The sequence below is a fragment of the Bos grunniens genome, chromosome 16 (genome assembly GCF_055505025.1).
Source record: "Bos grunniens cultivar Pamir isolate PY7600 chromosome 16, Bosgru_T2T1.0, whole genome shotgun sequence".
Lineage (NCBI taxonomy): Eukaryota > Metazoa > Chordata > Mammalia > Artiodactyla > Bovidae > Bos > Bos grunniens.
In genome coordinates this window covers 8,294,711-8,322,502 of record NC_141180.1, presented here as the reverse complement: position 1 = coordinate 8,322,502, position 27,792 = coordinate 8,294,711, and the positions used below count along the sequence as shown (strand labels likewise).

At 43.4% G+C, this 27,792-nt stretch overlaps 1 protein-coding gene across 48 annotated transcripts in view; it reads right to left on the bottom strand.

The window, feature by feature from the left end:
- The window catches only part of HHAT (hedgehog acyltransferase), a 354,661-nt gene that overhangs the window by 53,012 nt on the left and 273,857 nt on the right, over positions 1-27,792 (bottom strand). For 46 of the 48 annotated variants that reach the window (XR_015143028.1, XR_015143021.1, XR_015143035.1 and 43 more), the window contains one exon: positions 6,390-6,534. The exons of 1 other annotated variant lie outside the window; for it this stretch is intronic. Coding sequence is in view for 18 of the 47 variants with exons in the window: in XM_086343256.1 (XP_086199382.1) it covers positions 6,390-6,534 (145 nt within the window). In the remaining 29 variants the exon portion in view is untranslated. Of the gene's footprint in view, positions 1-6,389; positions 6,535-13,212; positions 13,460-27,792 lie in introns of those variants that run through there. One more of the 48 variants, XR_015143027.1, reaches the window with a different exon arrangement.

The following is a 27,792-nucleotide window of genomic DNA, read 5'->3' as shown; positions in this document are numbered from 1 at the left end:
GGTGGTGTCATCTACATATCTAAGGTTACTGGTATTTCTCCCAGAAATCTTGATTCCAGTTTGTGCTTCATCCAGCCCGGCATTTCTCATGATGTACTCTTCATAGAGGTTAAATAAGCAGGGTGACAATATACAGCCTTGATGTACTCCTTTCCCAATTTGGAACCAGTCTGTTGTTCCATGTCTGGTTCTAACTATTGCTCCTTGACCTGCATACAGATTTCTCAGGAGGCAGGTCAGGTGGTCTGGTATTCGCATCTCCTGAAGAATTTTCCACAGTTTGTTGTGATCTACACAGTCAAAGGCTTTGGTGTAATCAATAAAGCAGATGTTTTTCTGGAATTCTCTTGCTTTTTCTATGATCCAACAAATGTTGGCAATTTGATCTCTGCTTCCTCTGCCTTTTCTAAATCCAGCTCTTTTCTAAATACCCACCCCTTTGATGTGCAGAAGCTTTTAAGGTTAATTAGGTCCCATTTGTTTATTTTTGCTTTTATTTCCAATATTCTGGGAGGTGGGTCACAGAGGATCCTGCTGTGATGTATGTCAGAGAGTGTTTTGCCTATGTTCTCCTCTAGGAGTTTTATAGTTTCTGGTCTTACGTTTAGATCTTTAATCCATTTTGAGTTTATTTTTGTGTATGGTGTTAGAAAGTGGTCTAGTTTCATTCTTTTACAAGTGGTTGACCAGATTTCCCAGCACCACTTGTTAAAGAGCTTGTCTTTAATCCATTGTATATTCTTGCCTCCTTTGTCAAAGATAAGGTGTCCATATGTGCGTGGATTTATCTCTGGGCTTTCTATTTTATTCCATTGATCAATATTTCTGTCTTTGTGCCAGTACCATACTGTCTTGATCAAAGGAAACTATTAGCAAGGTGAAAAGACAGCCTTCAGAATGGGAGAAAATAATAGCAAATGAAGCAACCGACAAACAACTAATCTCAAAAATACACAAGCAACTCCTACAGCTCAACTCCAGAAAAATAAATGACCCAATCAAAAAATGGGCCAAAGAACTAAATAGACATTTCTCCAAAGAAGACATACAGATGGCTAACAAACACATGAAAAGATGCTCAACATCACTCATTATCAGAGAAATGCAAATCAAAACCACTATGAGGTACCATTTCACACCAGTCAGAATGGCTGCGATCCAAAAGTCTACAAGCAATAAATGCTGGAGAGGGTGTGGAGAAAAGGGAACCCTCTTACACTGTTGGTGGGAATGCAAACTAGTACAGCCACTATGGAGAACAGTGTGGAGATTCCTTAAAAAACTGGAAATAGAACTGCCTTATGATCCAGCAATCCCACTGCTGGGCATACACACTGAGGAAACCAGAAGGGAAAGAGACACGTGTACCCCAATGTTCATCACAGCACTGTTTATAATAGCCAGGACATGGAAGCCACCTAGATGCCCATCAGCAGATGAATGGATAAGAAAGCTGTGGTACATATACACAATGGAGTATTACTCAGCCATTAAAAAGAAAACATTTGAATCAGTTCTAATGAGATGGATGAAACTGGAGCCTATTATACAGAGTGAAGTAAGCCAGAAGGAAAAACATAAATACAGTATACTAACGCATATATATGGAATTTAGAAAGATGGTAACAATAACCTGGTGTACGAGACAGCAAAAGAGACACTGATGTATAGAACAGTCTTATGGACTCTGTGGGAGAGGGAGAGGGTGGGAAGATTTAGGAGAATGACATTGAAACATGTAAAATATCATGTAAGAAACGAGTTGCCAGTCCAGGTTCGATGCACGATACTGGATGCTTGGGGCTAGTGCACTGGGACGACCCAGAGGGATGGTATGGGGAGGGAGGAGGGTTTAGGATGGGGAACACATGTATACCTGTGGCGGATTCATTTTGATATTTGGCAAAACTAATACAATTATGTAAAGTTTAAAAATAAAATAAAATTTTAAAAATAAATAAATAAATACCCACCCCTATTGGCTGCCTTTCCTCCTCACTGTGTCCAGATGACAAAGCACTGCTGGGATGCTTAAGACACAGTTGGTTTATGGTCTCACAGATCTGGAGTTGTAACGCAACGATACTTTTGAGTTACAGCTGCTGCTAGGTCGCATCAGTCGTGTTTGACTCTGTGCGACCCCATAGATGGCAGCCCACCAGGCTCCACCGTGCCCGGGGTTCTCCAGACAAGAACACTGGAGTGGGTTGCCATTTCCTCCTCCAATGCATAAAAGTGAAAAGTGAAAGTGAAGTTGCTCAGTCGTGTCCGACTCCTAGTGACCCCATGGACTGCAGCCTACCAGGTTCCTCTGTCCATGGGATTTGCCAGGCAAGAGCACTGGAGTGGGTTGCCATTGCCTTCTCCTTGAGTTACAGAGTAGTCATCAACTACTTGTTCAAGAAATCAACTTACACTTCAATATCAAGGACTTAAGACAGACGTGAGAAAGCTTCTGCCATCAACAAATGCTTTTCAGAGCCACTGAAGTTTGCCTCTGCAAAGCATGACACAGCAGGGTCCCTTCTACAGCAGGCTCAGGGACCAAATCCTCAGCCACAGTTTTTCAGAACCCTAAACACAGCTAAGTCCCTGTAAATACATATAAAATAGGCTTAAATATTCACATTCCTCAAGCTGCTTGAAGTAAATTTCAACAGTAAAGGTTGGAGGATTTTCTTTGAAGGCAAAGATATGGTATCTTTATTCTCCACTGAATTAACTGAACATCACTTTTCCAATCTCCACAGCACAGATAACACTGATACAGATGGCTTGTGTGTGACATGCAGGAGACCCCTAGAGGGTCAGTCAGCATTTCTATTCCGTGGCTGGCACTGCCCACTTTTAAGGACAGCAGGGCAGTGTGCACAGCAGAAAGGGAAGGATCTGGTTTTAATAGCCTCACATCACCAACAGTGTAGAGATCAGGAGAGCGCTCTTTACGTAAGCCAAATATTTAGATATTTACTAAAACAAGCTTTGTAGCTTAAAGCAAACAAATCCGTGTCTAAAGCAGTGAACTGGAGCTGGAGATACCGATCTTAAGACAGCTCCTCCAGGCTAATCATAAGATACTTCTAGAGACATCAGTGATTCTGGGCAAAGGCTTCTGAGAATGAATGAGGCTGTCCTCGAAGATGCGTGTGCATCCACATCCCATTCGCTGAGGGACACTGGGAACCTCCTCCAAGATCCCCGTGCCCCTTGAGCACCTTGGGAGGAGGTGGAGGACCGTTCCTCTCTGTCTCAGCAAGTCCCAGCCCATCAAGGCACAGAGGGCCCAGGGTGATTACCCCTGGCGGAAGGGCTACCTCCCCATGAAACCTGGAAATCTAAAGACTGAGCTTAACTGCTCTCCATTCTCTACAAAGAGACCTCTCCTCACTCGCTTTGTCCCTTTTTCCTCAATGTATAGAGATGGGTCTTGGAAAAACAGGTCCTGATCACGTGGCCAAAGGAAGCAGCCAAAGACAACTAGGACGTTGAAGTCCTGGCTCATCCATCAGCAGCTTCAGGTACAGCTCGACAGTCCTTCATCTGAAACCTTTAGGGCCAGATGAGTTTCAGAATTCAGATTTTTTTTTTAGAAAACTAACATGATATCCCCAGCAGAGTCTGAGGAAGCATCCTATAAACGCATGAATACTTTGTTGTACCAAAACATGAATATTCATACTGATCTTCTATCAGGTCAATCAGATTCGTTATGAAAAGAAATCCAGACTTCTCAAGGATAGTGGGTTTGGCACCATCTGGTTCACATTCCTCCAAGAGATATCTAAATTCAATCACTCGGGGACAAAAGATCCACAGTGGGACACCAAGGATTGTAATTGCCAAAACTCCAAGAAACCTACCCTTACTGAGGGTACCCATGGGACAGACTAGCTGGGATGGGGCCATGCCGATGTGAACAATCTCTGACATAGACGATGCCTTCTGAGCTGAGCTTCCCTGGCCTCAAAGCCCAGACAGGAATGGATCTAGAGCCCTCCAGATTCAGAGAAGCATTCCCCTGGGACTCTAGTGCCCAGCTCCAAGGAGGACACAGAGAGATCCAGTTGCAGATCACAACAGGAGCCACAAACCAGAAGCAGACCAGGTATTTCAGAGCCCTGACACCCGCTCCCCAATGTGCCTGGTATTAGCTCCCGGGGGGACAGGACAAATCGTGCTTTGATCTTCATGCCTTTGAGAAAGAGGATAAACATCTTATCGCTACTACCTCTTTGTCCCTTCAAAGGCCAGCATTCCCAGGTTTTACCACCCACTTAGTCTCTTCTCACTCTGGGCATGCTCCTTGGCAAACTGTATTCACTCCCATGGCCTCACCCGCCACTTTCATGCCCTGTCTCCCACGTCGCAGTGGTTCTGTGCCCCCTCCTCCCCTACGCCAGCTCACATTTTTAACTGCCTCTTGGGTACCTCCAGAGCTTGTCTCATGCGCCCTGTCCTGCCATGCCACAGTCCACTATACCTGTGCGCTCCCCCACGTCTTCCTGCTGCACCTGGCGGTGGGGGGGGGGGGTCATCACATGACTGGTTCTGGCCAAAGGAAGGTGAGCAGAGATGGCTAGTGTCACTTTCAATGGGGGTATTTAGTACCTGGTGACACCACCCGCTCAGTGTTCTCATCGCCACCATGATACCAGAACAAGAAGGTGAAGAATCAGAATAAAAACAGTCTAGGTCCTGAAGTCACTGCTTAGAAAGAGTCTCCGGACCCTCACTGAACTGCTGAAGGAATAAACTTCTATGGGGAAAAAATTACTGAGAGTTTGGGGTGATCTGACAAAGCCCCTACCGTTAATTACCCCCACATACCTGCCTTCTTTATCTGGCAAGTTCTGACTTACTGTTCAAAACTCCAGTCCAAATGTCCCCTCCTCTGTGAGGCTCAATCTCCACGGGAAGGTCAGCCCTCCACTCTGCAACCTCCAGCAGTCCCTCATGCATTTGGCCCAGCGGTGATCTGACTCTACGGACACGTATCTATTTGCACGTCCGGCTCCCACATTTGTGCTTCTTCCACCCTTGTCTCCTCGGAGCCTTGCAAGCAGCAAACACTTGGAGTGTTTATTTACTGAAGCCAAGATTAGAGCCTTCTGGCTCAGGTGACCAGCAAAGCCCGAGGCAGCATTTTCAGAGTCATCGTGGTCTCTGCACTGTGCTAGGCATGGTGGGAGGAGGCAGGAAGAGTCAGCAGCTCTGTCGCCCACCTCGAGGAGGGTTTTTTTATCTTTCGGTCCTCTGTGCCCCATTACCTCCCATCTTCATTCAAGGACAGCTTCCACATACAAATTACCTGGTCTTTTCAAGAACTATCAGCGAAAACATTTCTCCGAGAGCGAGATCAAAGGGGTACAGGGGTAACAAGATGAAAGCCCAACAGGGCTCTCTCCTGGTCCCTCTGAGCCTGGCTCACCCAAGCCCGCCACAGTTTACACACATGGCCTGGCACCCTGGGACCATGCAGCTGTGTCTGGTTATTTCTGATGTGAAAAGCATCACTGGCTCACTGGGGACCCAGATGTGGAGACAACACCCTAGCCATGACCGGGTCACGTCATCACCACTTGGCAAAACTTGCCAAACCAAAAGCACAAAACCATGTCACTGGTCAGGGCAAGAGAACAAGGGATCTTGGCTCTGAACACACAGTGAACTGGCTGAGTAATGTGCTCCGTGAGTTGTTCCTATTCTTCCAGGCCTTTTCAGGGAGTGATGAAACTCTCGGCTTTAGCCCAAAGGAGAGGGTGAACACAAATACAGGATAATCAACTATTAATGCAATCTTTTCACAATAATGCCCACCAACTAGCACTTTACCTAGGTGTGATGGTGCTATGGACATGGAGACATATATGAACACTGAACACATGTTCATTAAATGTGAGGCTGGCTGCTGGTGCCGGCAAACCAGTGTCCAGACAAAAAGATCCACAATGAAGAGGTGTGGCCAGCCAGGCACTGTGCCCACAGCAGCAGAAGACCACAAAGGGGCTTCTAGAACATTCTCCTGGTAGGACTTTCAGAGTAGTCAGTGGAACAAAGTCAAACTCTGCAGTATAATGAAGGCTGATCTACAGACAGTAGGGAAGATTAGGAAAAATGTTTAAATTGGAGACATAACCTAGCAGCAGGGAAAGACAGATTTTGAGAGAGTTGAACGGCCCATCTCGAAGTTAAGTATCAGCATAGCAGACAAGAGGTACATCAAAACAGAAGCCAGCTAAAGCCACAGCTAAACCCAGGACTTTGCCCTGGCTGGTGTTTTTACAGGTCACACACCGTGAACAAGGCAAGGAATGCCTCCGCCTGCCCCACACGTGATACCGACTGCATAAATGCGGAAAACAAGAAGCTGTCTGAGAACAGCAACTTACCTTGTATGAAGATCCTATCCCAGTAGATTTCCCCGACTTGACTGCCCCCAAGAAACACCAGGTTGGACAGAATCAGCATGGAGGTGGAACAAGAGGCAAGAGCGGCATGCAATCGCCGGCGAGCTCCTGGGGAGAGGAACTGGGCCTGGGGGAAAAAGGCGAGAAGGCATCTCATCACGAGGGTAGAAAAAATCGGGCTGAGACGTCACGCAGTCTTTCTGTTACCAGCTCAGGATGCCTCCTTCTAGAGCCTGAGGTAGATTGTTATTTAAACAGCTTTTTTTTTTTTTTTTGAAAAATTACTATTTCTGCAAGATGCTCATTCTGGTCTAAGGAACGCAGTGACACACTCCCGAGTTGCTTCCTACTGCCAAAATGGGCTTCCTCCTGACACGTGTAACACAAACACCAAACCTAGTTGTTTCGGATCCAGCTGAAATGGCTCCACACGTTTCCTACACATTAAATCTATAGGTACAAGAACTGTTTAAACTGCTCTCCATGACAACAAGAACAATGCCATGTGATGAGTCAAGATCAGGGCGATCTTCTGAGGGAGTTAACCAGACCCTGGGAAGCCCCTGCCCCATAAATCTGACCCACTATTAAGGAGGAACCCCACTAAGAGCATGCAGCAGAATCAGAACAAGCCAACCCCATTTCTGGAATCAGAGTTCAGGGTGCCAGACCCATTGACAGTGAACTTGTCGGAGTATGAGAGAATCGTGTCTAATGCTAGCACTGGAAATACGCAGGAACTGGAGAGACGTTTTCCAGCAATGATGGTAAAGAGTTCTGCTCATCCATCCCAGGTCTTCATTGCACTCCCCCCGCCCCTTTTAATATTTTCTCAGGGATTTCATAAAGTAAGCAAAGCCTTTATTCTTCAGGGTTCATCTTTCTGGTACCCTACTGAGTGAGATCACTGTGACGTGCCTGGCACGTTTGAGCCCCAGCGGCACGTGCACAGGGAGTGTCCTTCAGGACTGCAGATTTAGAATGAGAACCAGGTGGAGCACAACCCAGGGTTTCTGACAAATACCACAGCCTAAGCCAGAGACACAGAGAGGGAGCAAGGGTTCCAGAGATTGTTCCTGAACACATTCCTGAAGCCTGCCCATCTCTGGGGTCACTTGCATTTGATTTCAGCTGTGCTCCAGTGGCAAACAAAATTCTAAATTGCCCAAATCTATAGCAGGCAAAAGGACTAAGCCAGAGGGTGAGTCTCCAGCAGGAACCACTTATTCCTGGCGACCCTGCTGAGGATCACCTGTGGCTACTCTGAAAGCCCTGATCAGTATCCTCTGAAAAGTGCTGAGAAATGAATTCCTGATCCCTGCCCGTTTCTCTCCTGCCAGTCACAGGTCTGGTCTGCATGCTCAGATATACCTGCTCCCTTATGGCTCCCCATTCATGGCTCTCTCCTCCAGCATCATTTTGGAGCATGGTTTTGCTGCCACCATATGTGAGAGGTGTGGCGTTCCCATAGATAAGTTGTACAGCAGGCATTGACTAAGTTGTTTGCCTGCCCCTGGTTGTTCTGGAAAGCTCTCAAGTGGTGCTGACATGCCCCTGGTTAGAGGCCACCAGACAAGATGACCTCTAGTCTCTCCCCTACTCTAAGAGGCCACAAGCAAGTACAGTGGATGCTGTCAAACAGGACCAGATCAGAGATAACTACAGAGCATAGAAACTGGTAATGAAGGAGAAATGGAGATGACGCATGTAATTCAGCACTTTAAACCTCTGAGAGGGCTTCCCTGATAGCTTAGTTGGTAAAGAATCTGCCTGTAATGCAGGAGACCTGGGTTCAATCCCTGGGTTGGGAAGATCCTCTGGGGAAGGGAAAGGCTACCCAGACCAATATTCTGGCCTGGAGAATTCCATGTATAGTCTATGGGGTTGCAAAGAGTCAGACACAACTTCTTCTTTAAAAGAAAGAAGAACCTCTGAGAATGAGGAGACATTAATCTTCCAGTTTCCACATTTCTGAGCAGAGGAAGATACTTCCTGAGCGTTACTGACTCAGTTAGCAGTGACTGAGAAGGCAGGGTAAGAGGAAGAGGGGAGAAAGGGGGAAAATCTAAAATAGATCAAGAAAATATGGGTGGCTATAATCCACATAAATGTGCCCAAATAATTCCAGTACAGGCACCATTGATAACACAGCTGATGTCTAAGGAACATGAGGAACTTCTGTTTAAACCCCATCAGGCTTCCCCAACTTCATATCCTGTTATGGGAATTCAAAGACCCTACTGATCTTTCCCCTCTTAATGTCAATTACAGAAGGGCACAAGTTGCCTGGTTAAAGCTCAAAGTGGTTCTCCTTTTGTGGGAAATGGTAACAAATATTAAATAATCAACACAGAGATAACGAGCGAGGAAAATACCCCTTGCCTTGGGTTGCTAAACGGGGCTGTGTTTAGCAACCAGGTTACCTGGTCACCTGCCAGGTTACCTGGTACTGGCCAGGGTCAGGGTGTGGTGAGATGCACAGTTGGGGGGCAGGAGACAGAAGTTGGGGGGACAGGAGACACAGCAAGGGAAGAGGTGCCAAGGTGAGTGAGTGCTGGACACACAGGGATCCTCTTTCCAGCACCTGAGGCCCTGGTTCCTACGGCTCTTCCTTTGATTCTCTGATTACCCCAGTATCTCTCTCAGCTACATGATTCAGTAAGTTCCTCTTTCTGCTTAGGCAAAACAAAACTCAGAATAATAGCAAATGCAAAGGAGCCTCTGATCTCAGAGACAAGAGGGAAGATGCAAAATCTGAAGTGACACACTACAATTCAATCTTTAGAAATAGTTCATTTATTTTAGAAAACTAACAAGAATGTTAAAAGCATGGGCTGTTGGAACCAATAAGCTAGAAAGACTTAAGGAGAAATGAAGATGCTCACAGGCAATTCTTAATTACCCCCGGGGCACACGGGTGGTAGACAAAATAGATGATGATACAGAAAAGCCAAAAACCTAATTTTAACTAAAAGCCCCATCCTCTGAACTGACAAAATTAGCCCTGCCAACAAGAAGCGCACTTGACAGAACATTGCATCTCCTCATGGTGAATCACTGGGAGGGCAGAATGACGGGCCAGAAGGAAGGAAAAAGAGAACCTGTCCGGATGACCCACAGGAGGGTAATAATTAACAGCGAAGGGGATGCAAGTCTTGGCTGCCTCCCGTCTTCCCTCTTCAGGTTCCCTGGACACACTGGGGAAGGTGATAGATTTGACATCGGGAATTTCTTTCTATCTTGGGCACCATCTGGCATTTGCCACTGGTTTTCAAGAACCCTAGGGATTAAGTACCATATTCAAGGTTTCCAGAAGCAAAAATGCCATCTGGTTAAGGCTGGAAGGGTATACTCCCTTGGCCCAGCCAGCTCCATCAATAAATACAACTTTCTGAGTCCCTGGGACCCTCAGGGTCAAAGTTTCCACTTTAAGCACTTCTTTCCTTTTGCACACTCTCCCCTGAAGTCCTGTGGTGACTACTGTCATCACCCCTGTGATCCTTCATATCCTCTGGGATGTTAGGTCCATGTGCAGGGTCAAGCCTCACAGGTTAGTCACCCATCCTCCTGGCTTCAGTTCAGTTGCTCAGTCGTGTGGACTGCAGCACGCCAGGCTTCCCTGTCCATCATCAACTGCCGGAGCCTACTCAAACTCATGTCCATTGAGTCAGTGATGCCATCCAACCATCTCATCCTCTGTCGTCCCCTTCTCCTCCTGCCTTCAATCTTTCCCAGCATCAGGGTCTTTTCTAATGAGTCAGTTCTTCCCATCAGGTGGCCAAAGTATTAGAGTTTCAGCATCAGCATCAGTCCTTCCAGTGAACACCCAGGACTGATTTCCTTTAGGATGGACTGGTTGGATCTCTCTGCAGTCCAAGGGACTCTCAAGAGTCTTTTCCAGCACCACAGTTCAAAAGCATCAATTCTTCAGTGCTCAGCTTTCATTATAGTCCAACTCTCACATCCATACATGACTATTGGAAAAAACATAGCTTTAGACTAGATGGACCTTTGTTAGCAAAGTAATGTCTCTACTTTTTAATATACAGTCTAGGTTGGTCATAACTTTTCTTCCAAGGAGCAAGCATCTTTTAATTTCATGGCTGCAGTCACCATCTGCAGTGATTTTGGAGCCTCAAAAAATTAAGTCTGTCATTGTTTCCATTGTTTCCCCATCTATTTGCCATGAAGCAATGGCACCAGATGCCATAATCTTAGTTTTCTGAATGGCTTAGGTGCTTGTAAACTCCCTTGGTAGGAGAACTCAGGTTGAGGAATTCTAAACTAAATCGGGAGGGGAAAAAAAACATTGTGCAATGAAAATCCATCATGTTGGTAAAGAACTGCCAACTTGATCAGATAAGGCAATGATTAGTAAACAGAGTTTCATTTTTGTAAATGTATCAGGACAAAAGAGAGCCCCATCTGGTCATGGTCTCTTCTCAGAGGATAGATGAGATTGTGTCCATCCAATATTCTGGCAGCAAAAAAATAAAACTGGGAGTGGCACTGCTCCCCAGGGGACGTTTGGAAACTGCTGGACACTTTTGGTCATCCCAAGGACAACACAATTGCCAAAAGGTAACTGTGGCATTTGATAGGCAGGGGCCAAAGATCATAAACACAATGCAACGAGTGGCACAGAATCGTTCTACCTAAAGCGACAGCAGTGACCTCTAGAGAAAGGGTTAAAGGTTTCCTTCTAACTCAATACTGAGCTAACCTCTCTCGAGGCCCATGGGGCACAGCAGCTCCCCGTTCTCTAATTAGGTTGTTGTTGTTAATTGCTAAGTTGTGTCCAACTCTTTGTGACTCCACGGACCGTTGCTCACCAGGCTCCTCGGTCCACGGCATTTCCCAGGCAAGAATACTGGAGGTAGCCATTTCCTTCTCTGGGGGAATCTTCCCATCCTAGGGCTCGAACCTGCATCTCCTGCTTGGTAGGTGGACTCTTTACCACTGAGCCACCGGGGAAGTCCTCTAATTAGGAGCAATGCCAAAAACGTGCCCCCTTTTCCCTGGGGCCTAGAAAAATGTATCCCAGATCAGGAAAAGCATTCCTTCACAACACCCCAGTGCCAGCCCCCCTAACCAATCCTCTCTACCATCTGGCATCAAATTAGAGACAGGAGGGGCCTCCTGAGCCCCCTCAGTCACATTCAGACAAGCTGTACCACTAGTTCCAACCTCCTCGCACCCAGAGCCCCGAAACCCGGAGCACAGAGGAAGAACTGGAGGCTGAGCACACGGAAAGGTGCCACTTTGCTCCCCAATGAGGTTGACCAGTTCTCCCGTAGAGACTCTGACCGAGGTGACAGGCTGGGGCAGATTCTTTCCATGTTAACATCAATACAACCCACTCTTCAGACCCAAAAATGGGTAGTGGGCTTGGGGCCTGGATACAGTGAACCCCTCAGGGCATCCAGAAGTACATTCTCTGTGGCTCAGCTGGTCAAGAATCTGCCTGCAATGTGGGAGACCCGGGTTCAATCCCTGGGTCAGGAAGATCCCATGGAGAAGGGAATGGCTATCCACTCCATTATTCTTGCCTAGAAAAGCCCCATGGACAGAGGAACCTGGTGGGCTACATACAGCCCATGGGGTCCCAAAGAGTCGGACACAACTGAGCGACTAATACTTTCACTTTCCCTGGGTAACAGGCCTACGACAGACCTCCATTTCCTCTGGGTGAGCTCGCTGTCTCTGACAGAAGAAACAAACAGAGCTGGCAGGCAGAAACGTTCTAACGACGGTTCAGTGGCGGCTCCAAACTTCCGTCTAAAACACTGATTCCAAAGGTGAGGCATGTAACCCAAACAAAGGAAACCTAGGGCCCAGCTAAACTTCTGTCACTCAAGTTTGCAGTTCCTGCTGCAACATGCCTGTTTATTCTTATCTCCATGGCAACTCGTCTATCTTTTCCAGTCAATATCCTGTCCCTGGCAATCACAGGATTGGCCAGGCAAACAAGCTGGGGCCTGGGGGGCTGCAGTCCATGGAATCTGGGTCAGAATGGATGCTCAGACGGCCACAGGGCTGAGACGCAGATGGTGCATCGGGGCTGAGGGCTGCTGTGCTCCGTGGGCCCCACACTTGTCCACAGAGGGACCGCACATGGGGCTGAGACAGGAGGAGGGGGCAGGCTAAGCATCTGGGGGAGCAGATGGGGAGGAGGAATGGCTGCTGGAGACGGTGACAAACGCTTGGCAAGTGGGACCTGATGCTATTTATTTTTAAGTGGGGGAGAAGCTAAAAAAAGGAACTGGGTGGGTTTGAGCAGCTGGACACAGTTCTTCCACATCGTCACTGAAGTTTTTCATTTTCTAATAAAAACACTAACCAGAGGGTAAGAGAGGATGGACAAGGACATGGCAGAGGGGGAGACTGGTGCACACCAGGGAGGGCGAACGAGGGGTGGACATCCCACAGGCCAGAAAGAGGAGATCGGAGACAGCAAAAGAAAAATGATGCGTCCTGTGAAAGAGAACGGTGGCCAGAGTGAAACGCTCAGGATTAGGAGGACCTAAACCCCAAAGTCATTCCAGGGTTCCTTCCCATCTCTGTTCCAACCTGCCAGGACACTGCTCCCCTTGCTTCCTTTCTCAAGGCACCTGGGTCATTTCCACTGTTTGTGTTTTACCAGTTACCCTTCTCTCTCATGTTACCACCAGCATGGTAAGTTCCTGAAGGATCAGTTCAGTTCAGTTCAGTCGCTCAGTCGTGTCTGACTCTTTGCGACCCCATGAATTGCAGCATGCCAGGCCTCCCTGTCCATCACCAACTCCCGGAGTTCACTCATACTTACATCCATCAAGTCGGTGATGCCATCCAGCCATCTCATCCTCTGTCGTCCCCTTCTCCTCCTGCCCCCAATCCCTCCCAGCATCAGAGTCTTTTCCAATCAGTCAACTCTTCGCATGAGGTGGCCAAAGTACTGGAGTTTCAGCTTTAGCATCATTCCTTCCAAAGAAATCCCAGGGCTGATCTTCAGAATGGACTGGTTGGATCTCCTTGCAGTCCAAAGGACTCTCAAGAGCCTTCTCCAACAACACCTGAAGGATAGCGTGGCCTATATTTCAATCTGTGCACTGAAGGCCCACTCTGACTGTGTGTGTGCTCAATAATTACCTTACAATTGTTTCTCCCATTGCCTTACATAAGTTCCAGAATTTCCTGACTTCCTTACTATCCCATCTCCATCCTATAGCCAAGCCAAATAAACATATGAAGGCAGTCAGAAAGTAACACTTCCTTCCTATGTGTGTACAGAGCATCAAAAATTCACTGCTCAATGAAGTTAAATTTTCTAAGCTCTGTTTGCTAGTTCAATTCAGATCGAACTAGCAGTGGACACTCCTGAGAGAGAGAGTCACTGCAGTGGTAAAGACAAAGCTGGTTTTGCTTAAACAGAACAATTTAAGTTGTTCCATAGTTTGGATGTCCAGCTGAGTTTAAAAAAAAAAAAAAAAGAAGAGGCTATAACTTGGGATCCAAATCCATGCAGCATATGAAGGAATTTCAGAGGACTTTCAAATAACTAAGCGAACAACTGGTTCCTGGCACACTCGGAAAGCTTAAGCCGTATATTAAGTGGCTAGGTTCCTGCTAAAAGTTCTAGAATGGCTGACAAAACTGTCTCACCCTGTATTCCTACTCTTCCACTACCCACCTTCGAGGTGACTCAGTGGTAAAGAATCTACCTGCCAATGCAGGAGACGCAAGAGACGTGGGTTCAATCCCTGGGTTGGGAAGGTCCCCTGCAGTAGGAAATGGCAATCCATTTCAGTATCCTTGCCTGGAAATCCCATGAACAGAGGAGCCTGGTGGGCTACAGTCCATGGGGTCACAAAGAGTCAGACGTGACTGAGCACAGCCACGGCCACATCCAGGGTATTTCATCTCTGCTCTGGATTCTGTAGAAGTCTCTTTCTTAACTGACACACTGGCCTCTGACCTTTCTCCCTCTACTTCATGAAGCACACGCACTCTGACCCTCCACTATGCAAGGTGCTTTGGTGGTTGTTTCATTGCTTACGAGGAAGGGTAGAGGTGAGGAGATACCCCTCGTCCAAGGTAAGGAGTATTGGCTGCGCTTTGCTGGAGCAGCTGTGAAGAGATACCCCACGCCCAAGGTAAGAGAAACCCAAGTGAGATGGTAGGTGTTGCAAGAGGGCATCAGAGGGCAAACACACTGAAACCATACTCACAGAAAACTAGTCAATCTAATCACACTAGGACCACAGCCTTGTCTAACTCAATGAAACTAAGCCATGCCCGTGGGGCAATCCAAGATGGGCGGGTCATGGTAGAGAGATCTGACAGAATGTGGTCCGCTGGAGAAGGGAATGGCAAACCACTTCAGTATTCTTGCCTTGAGAACCCCATGAACAGTATGAAAAGGCAAAATGCTAGGATACTGAAAGAGGAACTCCCCAGGTCAGTAGGTGCCCAATATGCTACTGGAGATCAGTGGAGAAATAACTCCAGACAGAATGAAGGGATGGAGCCAAAGCAAAAACAATACCCAGCTGTGGATGTGACTGGTGATAGAAACAAGGTCCGATGCTGTAAAGAGCAATATTGCATAGGAACCTGGAATGTCAGGTCCATGAATCAAGGCAAATTGGAAGTGGTCAAACAAGAGATGGTAGGAGTGAATGTCGACATTCTAGGAATCAGTGAACTGAAATGGACTGGAATGGGTGAATTTAACTCAGATGACCATTATATCTACTACTGCGGGCAGGAATCCCTCAGAAGAAATGGAGTAGCCATCATGGTCAACAAGAGTCTGAAACGCAGTACTTGGATGCAATCTCAAAAATGACAGAATGATCTCTGTTCGTTTCCAAGGCAAACCATTCAACATCACAGTAATCCAAGTCTATGCCCCAACCAGTAACGCTGAAGAAGCTGAAGTGGAACGGTTCTATGAAGACCTGCAAGACCTTTTAGAACTAACACCCAAAAAAGATGTCCTTTTCATTATAGGGGACTGGAATGCAAAAGTAGGAAGTCAAGAAACACCTGGAGTAACAGGCAAATTTGGCCTTGGAATATGGAATGAAGCAGGGCAAAGACTAATAGAGTTTTGCCAAGAAAATGCACTGGTCATAACAAACACCCTCTTCCAACAACACAAGAGAAGACTCTATACACGGAGATCACCAGATGGTCAACACCAAAATCAGACTGATTATATTCTTTGCAGCCAAAGATGGAGAAGCTCTATACAGTCAGCAAAACAAGACCAGGAGCTGACTGTGGCTCAGACCATGAATTCCTTATTGCCAAATTCAGACTTCAATTGAAGAAAGTAGGGAAAACCACTAGACCATTCAGGTATGACCTAAATCAAATCCCTTATGATTATACAGTGGAAGTGAGAAATAGATTTAAGGGCCTAGATCTGACAGAGTGCCTGATGAGCTATGGAATGAGGTTCATGACATTGTACAGAAGACAGGGATCAAGACCATCCCCATGGAAAAGAAATGCAAAAAAGCAAAATGGCTGTCTGAGGAGGCCTTACAAATAGCTGTGAAAAGAAGAGAAGCAAAAAGCAAAGGAGAAAAGCAAAGATATAAGAATCTGAATGCAGAGTTCCAAAGAATAGCAAGAAGAGATAAGAAAGCCTTCTTCAGCGATCAATGCAAAGAAATAGAGGAAAACAACAGAATGGGAAAGACTAGAGATCTCTTCAAGAAAATCAGAGATACCAAAGGAACATTTCATGCAAAGACGGGCTCGATAAAGGACAGAAATGGTATGGACCTAACAGAAGCAGAAGATATTCAGAAGACATGGCAAGAATACACAGAAGAACTGTACAAAAAAGATCTTCACGACCCAGATAATCACAATGGTGTGATCACTGACCTAGAGCCAGACATCCTGGAATGTGAAGTCAAGTGGGCCTTAGAAAGCATCACTATGAACAAAGCTAGTGGAGGTGATAGAATTCCAGTTGAGCTATTTCAAATCCTGAAAGATGATGCTGTGAAAGTGCTGCACTCAATATGCCAGCAAATTTGGAAAACTCAGCAGTGGCCACAAGACTGGAAAAGGTCAGTTTTCATTCCAATCCCAAGGAAAGGCAATGCCAAAGAATGCTCAAACTACTGCACAATTGCACTCATCTCACATGCTAGTAAAGTAATGCTTAAAATTCTCCAAGCCAGGCTTCAGCAATATGTGAACCGTGAACTTCCTAATGTTCAAGCTGGTTTTAGAAAAGGCAGAGGAACCAGAGATCAAATTGCCAGCATCCGCTGGATCATGGAAAAAGCAAGAGAGTTCCAGAAAAACATCTATTTCTGCTTTATTGACTATGCCAAAGCCTTTGACTGTGTGGATCACAATAAACTGTGGAAAATTCTGAAAGAGATGGGAATACCAGACCACCTGACCTGCCTCTTGAGAAATTTGTATGCAGGTCAGGAAGCAACAGTTAGAACTGGACATGGAACAACAGACTGGTTCCAAATGGGAAAAGGAGTTCGTCAAGGCTGTATATTGTCACCCTGTTTATTTAACTTATATGCAGAGTACATCATGAGAAACGCTGGACTGGAAGAAACACAAGCTGGAATCAAGATTGCTGGGAGAAATATCAATAACCTCAGATATGCAGATGACACCATCCTTATGGCAGAAAGTGAAAAGGAACTAAAAAGCCTCTTGATGAAAGTGAAAGTGGAGAGTGAAAAACTTGGCTTAAAGCTCAACATTCAGAAAACCAAGATCATGGCATCCGGTCCCATCACTTCATGTGAAATAGATGGGGAAACAGTGGAAACAGTGTCAGACTTTATTTTTGGGGGCTCCAAAATCACTGCAGATGGTGACTGCAGCCATGAAATTAAAAGACCACTCACTCCTTGGAAGGAAAGTTATGACCAACCTAGATAGCATATTGAAAAGCAGAGACATTATTTTGCCAACAAAAGTTTGTCTAGTCAAGGCTATGGTTTTTCCTGTGGTCATGTATGGATGTGAGAGTTGGACTGTGAAGAAGGCTGAGTACCGAAGAATTGATGCTTTTGAACTGTGGTGTTGGAGAAGACTCTTGAGAGTCCCTTGGACTGCAAGGAGATCCAACCAGTCCATTCTGAAGGAGATCAGCCCTGGGATTTCTTCAGAAGGAATGATACTAAAGCTGAAACTCCAGTACTTTGGCCACCTCATGCGAAGAGTTGACTCACTGGAAAAGACTCTGATGCTGGGAGGGATTGGGGGCAAGAGGAGAAGGGGGTGACAGAGAATGAGATGGCTGGATGGCATCACTGACTCGATGGACATGAGTCTGAGTGAACTCCGGGAGTTGGTGATGGACAGGGAGGTCTGGCGTGCTGCGATTCATGGGGTCACAAAAAGTTGGACACGACTGAGCGACTGATCTGATCTCATTGCTTACAGACTAAAATCCAAACTGTGAAGCCCCTTAACAATTACAGCCCATTTCACTTTCCAACCTTAAGACCTACCATACTTTATCAGTGACACAGCATCACTAGTCACTGCTATCTAGACACTTTTACATCTGTGTGCCTTTGCACAAGCTGTCTGCTCTACTAAGAATGTGCTCTTATTCTTTCTTCAAGCTTCAGCTCAGTGTCAGGAGAACAACGGCTCTGGACCAGCCCAAACTGGGTTCAGGTTCTCGCTTTCCACCTTTTAACTGTGCTGTCCAGAGCAAGTTCAGGTTCTCGTCTACCCAGTTCACAGCTACTTACGTGAGTGAGTGAGTGAGTGTGTATGTGTGTGTGTGTGAGTCGCTCAGTCATGTCCAACCCTTTGTGACCCATAGACTGTAGCCCGCAGGGCTCTAGGCCATCCTAAATCTGGCAGAGTTGGTCACCTATTTTCTGTCTCTAATCTAAGGTAGCTCAGATGGTAAAGAATCTGCCTGCCAATGTGGGAGACCCAGGTTCCATCCCTGGGTCAGGAAGATCCCCTGGAGGGCATGACAACCCACTCCAGTACTCTTGCCTGGAGAATCCCCATGGACAGAGGACCCTGGCGGGCTATAGTCCATGGGGTCACAAGGAGTCGGACACAACTGAGTGAATAAGCATATAACCTAAGGGATAGGTAGCATTGATCTATAGATATTAGATAACACAATTTTTTATATTGCAAAGTACGTACAATTATTCCCATTTTACAAAGAAGGGAGTAAAAGGGCAATTTACCTAAACTGGCCCCAGGTTCCATGCACTGGTAAGTACAGAGCAGGGATTCACACGGGCTTCTCTAACTCAGTGTCCTCATAGTCCCTGCTACAACCTCACATCTGTGTTTAACAGTGAGTCTTCTTTAGACTGAAATCTTCAAGAAATTTGTCTCTTCAGTGTCAGATACAAAGTAGATTTCCAAGAAATGTTTGTTCCACAAATACTTCATGCATGTGTTCCTTTAGCAACAGTTGATACTCACCAACTGCCAATTTTAGGACCTCAATATTAGCAACAACAATTCGATTTTTAAAGAGAAATTGGAATTCACCATTACATAAGGGGGTTTAACATATCTCCCAAGAAAATGACACCTAAGAGACCAAAAGTAGGAATACAGAATTGATGAATAAAAATGAATAGGGCTAGTATCCAAATTTAAAGGATGAAAAATTATGTGTTCAGAAATGACATGATCTTATATGTAGAAGGCACTAAAGAATCTATTTAAAAAGTTAGAACCAATAAAATCAGCAAAGTTGCAGTATATAAGATTAACAGGCAAAAATCAATCACATGTCTATACATCAATAAACAATCTGAAAAATAAATTGATAATTCCATTGGCAATAGCATCAAAAAGAATAAAATACTTAGGTATAAACTTACCAAAGGAGGTAAAATACTTGCATACTGAACACTACAAAACACTGTAGATATGACACCCATATTTATGAGTTGTAATACTTAATATTCGGAGAAAGCAATGGCACCCCACTCCATATTGTCAAGATGACATTACCACCCAAAGCTATCTACAGATTCAGTGAAATCCCTACCAAAATCCTAATGCTTTTTGTTTCCAGAAATAGAAAAATTTATCTTAAGCTAAGTATGGAATCTTAAGGGACCCCCGAATGACCAAACTGAACTGAACTGAATGACCAAAACAATCTTGAAAGAGAATAGGAAAGTCAATCAAGATGGTGGCATGAGAAGGTCCTGAACTCCTCTCCTCCCATGGAGGCACCAAATGTATAGCTAGGCATGGAGCAATTTGTGGTGAAAGAAACCCATAAAATATATTAAAGTACCAAATAGAAATCACAGAGCTGAAGAATATGGGTTTCAACAGCTCAACAATGGACTAGATTAAGAGGAATACAAGATCAGCAAACTCAAAGACAGGGCAGTAGACTTCATCCAATCAGAAGAGCCAAAAAAAAAAAAAAAAGATGAAAATGAGTGAAGAGAGCTCAAGGGACTAACAAAGGCCATCAAGCAGACTAAAGTACTAAGGGATCCCAGAAGGAAAAGAGAGAAAGGGAGCAGAGAGAGCACTTATTCACAGAAATGATGGCAAAATAAACTTCTATAACCTGGGGAAATAAACAGACATCTGTATCAAAGAAGCCCAAACAGTATCAAGTAAGATAAATCTAAAGAGACCCACACAAAGACACACTATAATTAAACTGTGAAAAGTTAAAGATGGAGATGATCTTAAAAGCAGAAAAAGAAAGCAACTTGTTATGTACAAGAGAACTCCCATAAGACTTTTGGCATATTTTCCAACAAAAATTTTGTAGGCCAGAAAGACTGGCACAATATCACAATATATTCAAATAACTGAAGGAAAACCCTGCCAACCAAGAAATATACTACCTGACACAAATAATTCACAACCTGTATGGAAATGCAAAAGACCCTGAACAGCCAAAGCAACCTTCAGAAAGAAGAATGGAACTGGAGGAACCAGCCTTCCTGACTTCAGACTATACTACAAAGCTACAGTCATCAGGATAGTATGGTACTGGCACAAAGACAAATGTAGATCAATGGAACAAAATAGAAAGTTCAGAGATAAATCCACACACCTATGGACAGCTTCTCTTTGACAAAGTTGGCAAAAATGCACAATGGAGAAAAGACAGTCTCTTCAACAACTGGTGCTGGGAAACTGCATGTAAAAGAATGAAACTAGAAAACTGTCTAACACCGTACACAAAAATAAACTCAAAATGGATGAAAGACCTAAATGTAAGACCAGAAACTATAAAACTCTTAGAGGAAAACATAAGCAGAACACTCTCCAACATAAATCACAGCAAGTACTGCAATGACTCACCTCCCAGAATAATGAAAATAAAAACAAAAACAAACAAATGGAACCTAATTAAACTTAAAAGCTTTTGCACAATGAAGCAAACTGTAAGCAAGGTGAAAAGACAGCTCTCAAAATGGGAGAGAATAACAGTATACAAAACAACTAACAAAGAATTAACCTCCAAAATGCACAAGCAGTTCATGCAGCTCAAACCCAGAAAAAGAAATGCCAAAAAAAAAAAAAAAAAGGAATGCAAATCAAAACCACAATGAGGTGTCATCTCACACTGGTCAGAATGGCCATCATCAAAAAGTATACAAACAGTAAATGCTGGAGAAGGTATGGAGAAAAGGGAACCTCTTACACTGTTGGTGGGAATGCAAACTAGTACAGCCACTATGGAGAACAGTGTGGAGATGTCTTAAAAAACTGGGATTATAACTGCCATATGACACAGCAATCCCACTGCTGGAAACACACCCAAAGGAAACCAGAATTGAAAGAAACATATGTACCCCAATGTTCACTGCAGCACTATTTACAATAGCTAGGACATGGAAACAACCTAGATGCCCATTGGCAAATGAGTGGATAAGGAAGCTGTGGTCCATGTACACAGTGGAGTATTACTCAGCCACATAAAGGAATGCACTTGAGTCAGTTCTAATCAGGTGGATGAACCTAGAGCCTATTATACAGAATGAACTCAATCAGAAAGAGAAAAATACTGTATATTAATATATATAGTAATTAATAAAATACTGTCTATTAATATATATAGTAATTAATAAAATACTGTATGTTGCATAGATATGGAATTTAGAAAGACAGTACCAACGACCCTGCATGCAGAGCAGCAAACACAGACTTCCGGACTCAGCCGGAGAAGCTGAGAGTGGGATGATGTGAGAGAACACCAGTGAAACATGTACATTCAGTCAGTTCAGTCAGTTCAGCCACTCAGTCATGTCCAACTTTTCGCAACCCCAAGGACTGCAGCACACCAGGCTTCCCTGTCCATCACCAACTCCCAGAGTTTACTCAAACTCATATCCATCGAGTCGGTGATGCCATCCAATCACCTCATCCTCTGTTGTCCCCTTCTCCCCCTACTTTCATTCTCTCCCAGCATCAGGGTCTTTTCAAATGAGTCAGTTCTTTGCATCAGGTGGCCAAAGTATTGGAGCTTCAGCCTCAAGACACCCCCAACTTAACATGTACATTACCATATGTAAAACAGATGAACCGTGCAAGTTCAATGCATGAAGCAGGGCACCCAAAGCCAGTGTTCTGGGACAACCCAGAGGGATAGAGTGAGGAGGGAGGAGGGTTCAGGATGGTGGGCCACATGTGTTGACCTGTGGCCAATTCACGCTGATGCATGGCAAAAACCATCACAACATTGTAAAGTAGTTATTCTCCAATTAGAATAATTGGAAAAAAACAAAAGCACTGCCTGGCAAAGTTGTCCTTCAGGATTGAAGGAGAGATAGAGTTTTCTAGAACAAAAACAAAACCAGAAAAAAAAAGTTGAAGGAATTCATTATCATTAGATCAGTCTTACAAGAAATGTTAAAGGGATTTTTTTTAAGTTGAAACAAAAGGATGCTAATTAGTAACAGGAAAACATGAAAGTATAAGCCTACTGGTAATGGTGAAAATACAGTTAAATTCAAAATATTGTAATGTTGCAATGGTGGATAAATCACTTATAACTCTAGTATAAAGGTTAAAAGCAAAAAAGATTTAAAAATAATTAGAAGTACAATAATTTATTAATGAATACACAATGTAAAATATGCAAATTGTGACATCAAAAACATAAAATATGTGGAGTGGAAAGAAAAATCCAGAGCTTTTGAAGTTAACTTGCTATCAGCATAAAATAGATTGTTATAAATATGTTCTCTGAAAGCATCATGGCAACCACAAAGCAAAAACCTATGGTAGATACACAAAGATAAAGAAATCAAAGCATACCACTACAGAAAATCATTTCACAAAGGAAGAGAGCAAAAGAGAAACCAAACAACAAAGGAATTATAAAACAAACAGAAAATAATAAAATGACAATAGTAAGTTCATAACCATCAGTAATTACTTTAAATGTAAATGAACTAAATTATCCAATCAAAAAACAGACCGACTAAATGGATTACAAAACAAGATCCAACTATATCGTGCCTACAGTAGACTCACTTCAGCATTAAGGACATGCATAGTGAAAGGATGAAAAAAAATATTTTGTGAAAATGTAAACTAAAAAAGGCTGGGGTAGTTAAACTCTTCAACAAATGGTGCTAAGGAAACAGGATATCCACATGCAAGGCACTGCATCTGAGCCCTCACATTATACCAGATACAAAAATTAATTCAAAGAATCAAAAATCTAAACATCAGCGATTTCCCTGGTGATCCAGTACAAGATCCCGCTCTTGGAATACAGGAGGTGTGGGTTCCAATCCTGGTTGGGGAGCAAGATCCCTTACACTGTGTGGTGCAGCCAAAAACAACAAAACCAAACTACTAAACATCAGAATCGAAACCATAAAACTCTTATAAGAAAACATAGGAAAAAAATTTTCATGATATTGAATTTATCAATGATTTCCTGAATAGGATACCAAAAAGCATAGGCAAGTTAAAAAGAGATAAATTACACACTTCACCAAAATTAAAATTTTTTTGCATCAAACACTATTAACAGAGTGAAAGGCAATCCATAGAATGAGAAAATATTCAGAATTGTGTATCAATAGTAGGTTAATATCCAGAATAAAGAACTCCTACAACTCAACAACAGAAGAACAACCCAATTCAAAAGTGAGCAAAGGACTTGATTAGACATTTATCCAGAGAAGATATACAAAAGGTCAATAAGCATATGAAAAGATGCTCAATGTCACTGTTATGGAAATGCAAATAAAAACCACAATGAGACACATGAACCACACCTTCACACCCATGAAGATGGTTATAATAAAAAAAAAGTGTTAATGAGGATATGGAAAAATTGAATTCTTATGCACTTTTAATGAAAATGCAAAATGGTGTAGCTATTGAGGAAAACAGTACGGCAGTTTCTTAGAAATTAAAAATAGAATTATCATATAATCTAGCAATTCACTTCTAGGTATATATTCAACAGAAATGAAAGCAGGGATAGAACATATATTTGGACATCAGTACCCACAGCAGTGTTATTCACAATAGACAAAAGTCAGAAACGATCATAATACCAATCAATGCCTAAATGTATAAACAGTCTAGGATATATATGTAGAATGGAAATACTACTCAGTCTTAAAAAGAAAGGAAATTCTGATAGATACTGCAACATGGAAAGTTATAATCATAACACAAAAGAACAAATATTACACAATTCTACTTATATATAGTACTTAGAATAGTCAAACCCATAGAAAAAGAAAATAAAATAGTGGTTTCAAGGATGAGAGGAAAGGGGTAACAGGAGTAATTGTTTAGCAGGCACTGAGTTCCAATTTGGGCTGTAAAAAGCATTCTGGATATTGATGGTGATCACGGCTGCACAATGTGAATGTACTTAATGACTCCAAATTGTACACTTAAAAATGATTAAATTGGTCAACTTTCTGTTATTTGTGGGTTATCATAAGAATCATTAGGCCTTGTCTAATAGATTTGCTGAACACAGTGTTCATACACATGTGGGCCATCATCAAACCGTACATGTACTAAGCCAGAAGAGGAAGGTAAATACATTTTAAACATTTATCAAGAAGTGTATGCTCACCAACAACAAAGCTTAGCAAAAATTAATGCACCAGTAAATCACTTTAAATTAGACGCACTTAAACTAAAAGCTTTGATTGCGGGAACAATAAAATGGATAAACTTTGGCAAGTGTGACCAAATAAGAAAATAAGATGAAATAAAGAACAGGAAATGACACATAAGACATTTTAAATCACTGGAGAATAAATGGCAAATATTTGGAAAACTAGATAAAAGATAATTTATCTAGAAAATATAAAGTATCTAAAATTCTCATAGAAAAAGTAGGAAGACTAAAAGAAAGCATAAACAGAGAACAACTGAAACAGGGGTCAAAGCTCTACATTAACTCTGATATTGTTGTTGTTTAGTTGCCAAGCTGTGTCCAACTCTGAGACCCCATAGACTACAGCAGCTCATGGGGTCGCAGAGTCGGACACAACTAAACAACTGAACAACAAGACTGCAGCTTCCCTGTCCTTCTCTGCCTCCTGGAGTTTGCTCAAACTCATTTCCATTGAGTTCATGATGCCATCCAACCATCTCATCCTCTGTCACCCCTTTTCCCCAGCATCAGGGTCTTTTCCAATGAGTCGGCTCTTCACATCAGATGCCAGTACTGGAGCTTCAGCATCAGTCCTTCCAATGAATATTCAGGGTTGATTTCCTTTAGGACGGACTGGTTTGATCTCCTTGCTGTCCAAGGGACTCTCAAGAGTCTTCTCCAGCACCACACTTAGGAAGCATCAATTCTTCAGGATTTAGCCTTCTTTATGGTCCAACTCTCACATCTGGACATGATTACTGAAAAACCATAGCTTCCCAGGGGGTGTTAGTGGTAAAAATTCTGCCTGCCAGTACAAGTGATATAAGAGGCATGGGTTTGATTCTTGGGTTGGGAAGATCCCCTAGTGTGGGGCATGGTGACCCACTCCAGCATTCTTGTTGGGAGTGTCCCATGCACAACAAATGACTCTTCTACATGTAGCTGTCCAGTTTTCCTAGCACCACTTATTGAAGAGGCTGTCGTCTCTCCATTATATATTTTTGTTTCCTTCCTCAAAGATAAGTTGCCCATAGGTACATGGGTTTGTCTCTGGGCTTTCTATCTTGTTCCATTGATCTACATTTTGTTTTTGTGCCAGTACCATACTGTCTTGATTACTATAGCTTTGTAGTATAGTCTAAGTCAGAAAGGTTGATTCCTCCAGCTCCATTTTCCTCTCTCAAGATTGCTTTGGCTATTTGGGATCTTTTATGTTTCCATACAAATTGTGAAATCTTTTGTTCCAGTTCTATGAAAAATGCCATTGGTAATCTAAGAGATTGCATGGAATCTGAGATTGCTTCAGGTAGTATAGTCAGTTTTACAATATTGATTCTTCCAATCCAAGGACATGATATATCTCTCTGTGTCATTTTTCATCAGTGTCTTGCAGATTTCTGCATACAGGTCTTTTGTCCTCCCTTCAGTTCAGTTCAGTTCAGTAGCTCAGTCATGTCCAATTCTTTGTGACCCCATGAATCGCAGCATGCCAGGCCTCCCTGTCCATCACTAACTCCCGGAGTTCACTCAGACTCACGTCCATCAAGTCAGTGATACCATCCAGCCATTATTCCTAAGTATTTATTCTTTTTGCTTCAACAGTGAATCAATTGTTTCCTTAACTTATCTTTCTGATTGTTCAACATTGCTTATTAGAGAAATAGAAATCAAAACTATAATAAGGTGTCACCTCACATTGGTCAGATGGCCATCATCAAAAATTCTATAAACAATAAATGCTGGAGAGAATGTGGAGAAAAGGAAACCTTGTGCTGTTGTTGGGAATGTAAATTGATACAGCCATTATGGACAACAGTATAGGGATTCCTTTAAAAAAAAAAAAAAAAAACTAGGAATAAAATCACCATATGACCCAGCAATCTCACCACTGGTCATAATCCCTGAGAAAATCATAATTCAAAAAGACATATGTATCCCAATGTTTACTGCAGCACTGTTTACAAGAGCCAGAACATGGAAGCAACCTAGATGCCCATCAAGAAATAGCAGTACATATATACAATGGAATATCACTCAGCCATTAAAAAGAATGGATGTGTTAGTTGAACTGAGGTGGATGAACTTAGAGCCTATTATACAGAGTGAAGTAAGTCAGATAGATAAAAACAAATATATACTATCATATGTATATGGAATCTCCAAGGGAATGGCCAGCCCTTGGACAAGTCCACTGTGTGTGAAAGTCACTCAGTCACTGGATCATCGAAAAAGCAACAGAGTTCCAGAAAAACATCTACTTTTGCTTTATTGACTACGCCAAAACCTTTGACTGTGTGTATTACAACAAACTGTGGAAAATTCTTCAAGAGATGGGAATGCCAGACCACTTGACTTGCCTCCTGAGAAATCTGTATGCAGGTCAGGAAGCAACAGTTAGAACTGGACATGGAACAACAGACTGGTTCCAAATCGGGAAAGGAATACATCTAGGCTGTATATTGTCACCCTGCTTCTTTAACTTATATGCAGAGTACGTCATGAGAAATGCTGAGCTGGATGAAGCACAAGCTGGAATCAAGATTGCCAGGAGAAATATCAATAATCTCAGATACACAGATGACACCACTCCTATGGCAGAAAGCAAAGATGAACTAAAGAGCCTCTTGTTGAAAGTGAAAGAGGAGAGTGAAAAAGTTGGTTAAAACTTAACATTCAGAAAGCTAAGATCAAGGCATCTGGTCCTATCACTTCATGGCAAATAGATGGGGAAATTATGGAAACAGTGACAGACTTAATTTTGGGGGGCTCCAAACCACTGCAGATGGTGACTGCAGCCATGAAATTAAAGATCTTGCTCCCTGAAAGAAAAGCTATGACCAACCTAGACAGCATATTAAAAAGCAGGAACATTACTTTGCCAACAAAGGTCTGTCTAGTCAAAGCTATGATTTTTCCAGTAGTCATGTATGGATGTGAGAGTTGGTCTATAATGAAAGCTGAGCAGCAAAGAATTGATGTTTTTGAACTGTGGTGTTGGAGAAGACTCTCGAGAGTCCCTTGGACTACAAGGAGATCCAACTAGTCCATCCTAAAGGAGATCAGTCCTAAATATTTATTGAAAGGACTGATGCTAAAGCTAAAACACCAATACTTTGGCCACCTGATGCGAAGAACTGACTCATTGGAAGAGACCCTGATGCTGGGAAAGACTGAAAGCGGGAGGAGAAGGGGATGACAGAGGATGAGATGGTTGGATGGCATCACTGATGTGATAGACATGAGTTTGAGTAGGTGATGGACAGGGAAGCCTGGTGTGCTGCAGTCCAAGGGGTCCCAAAG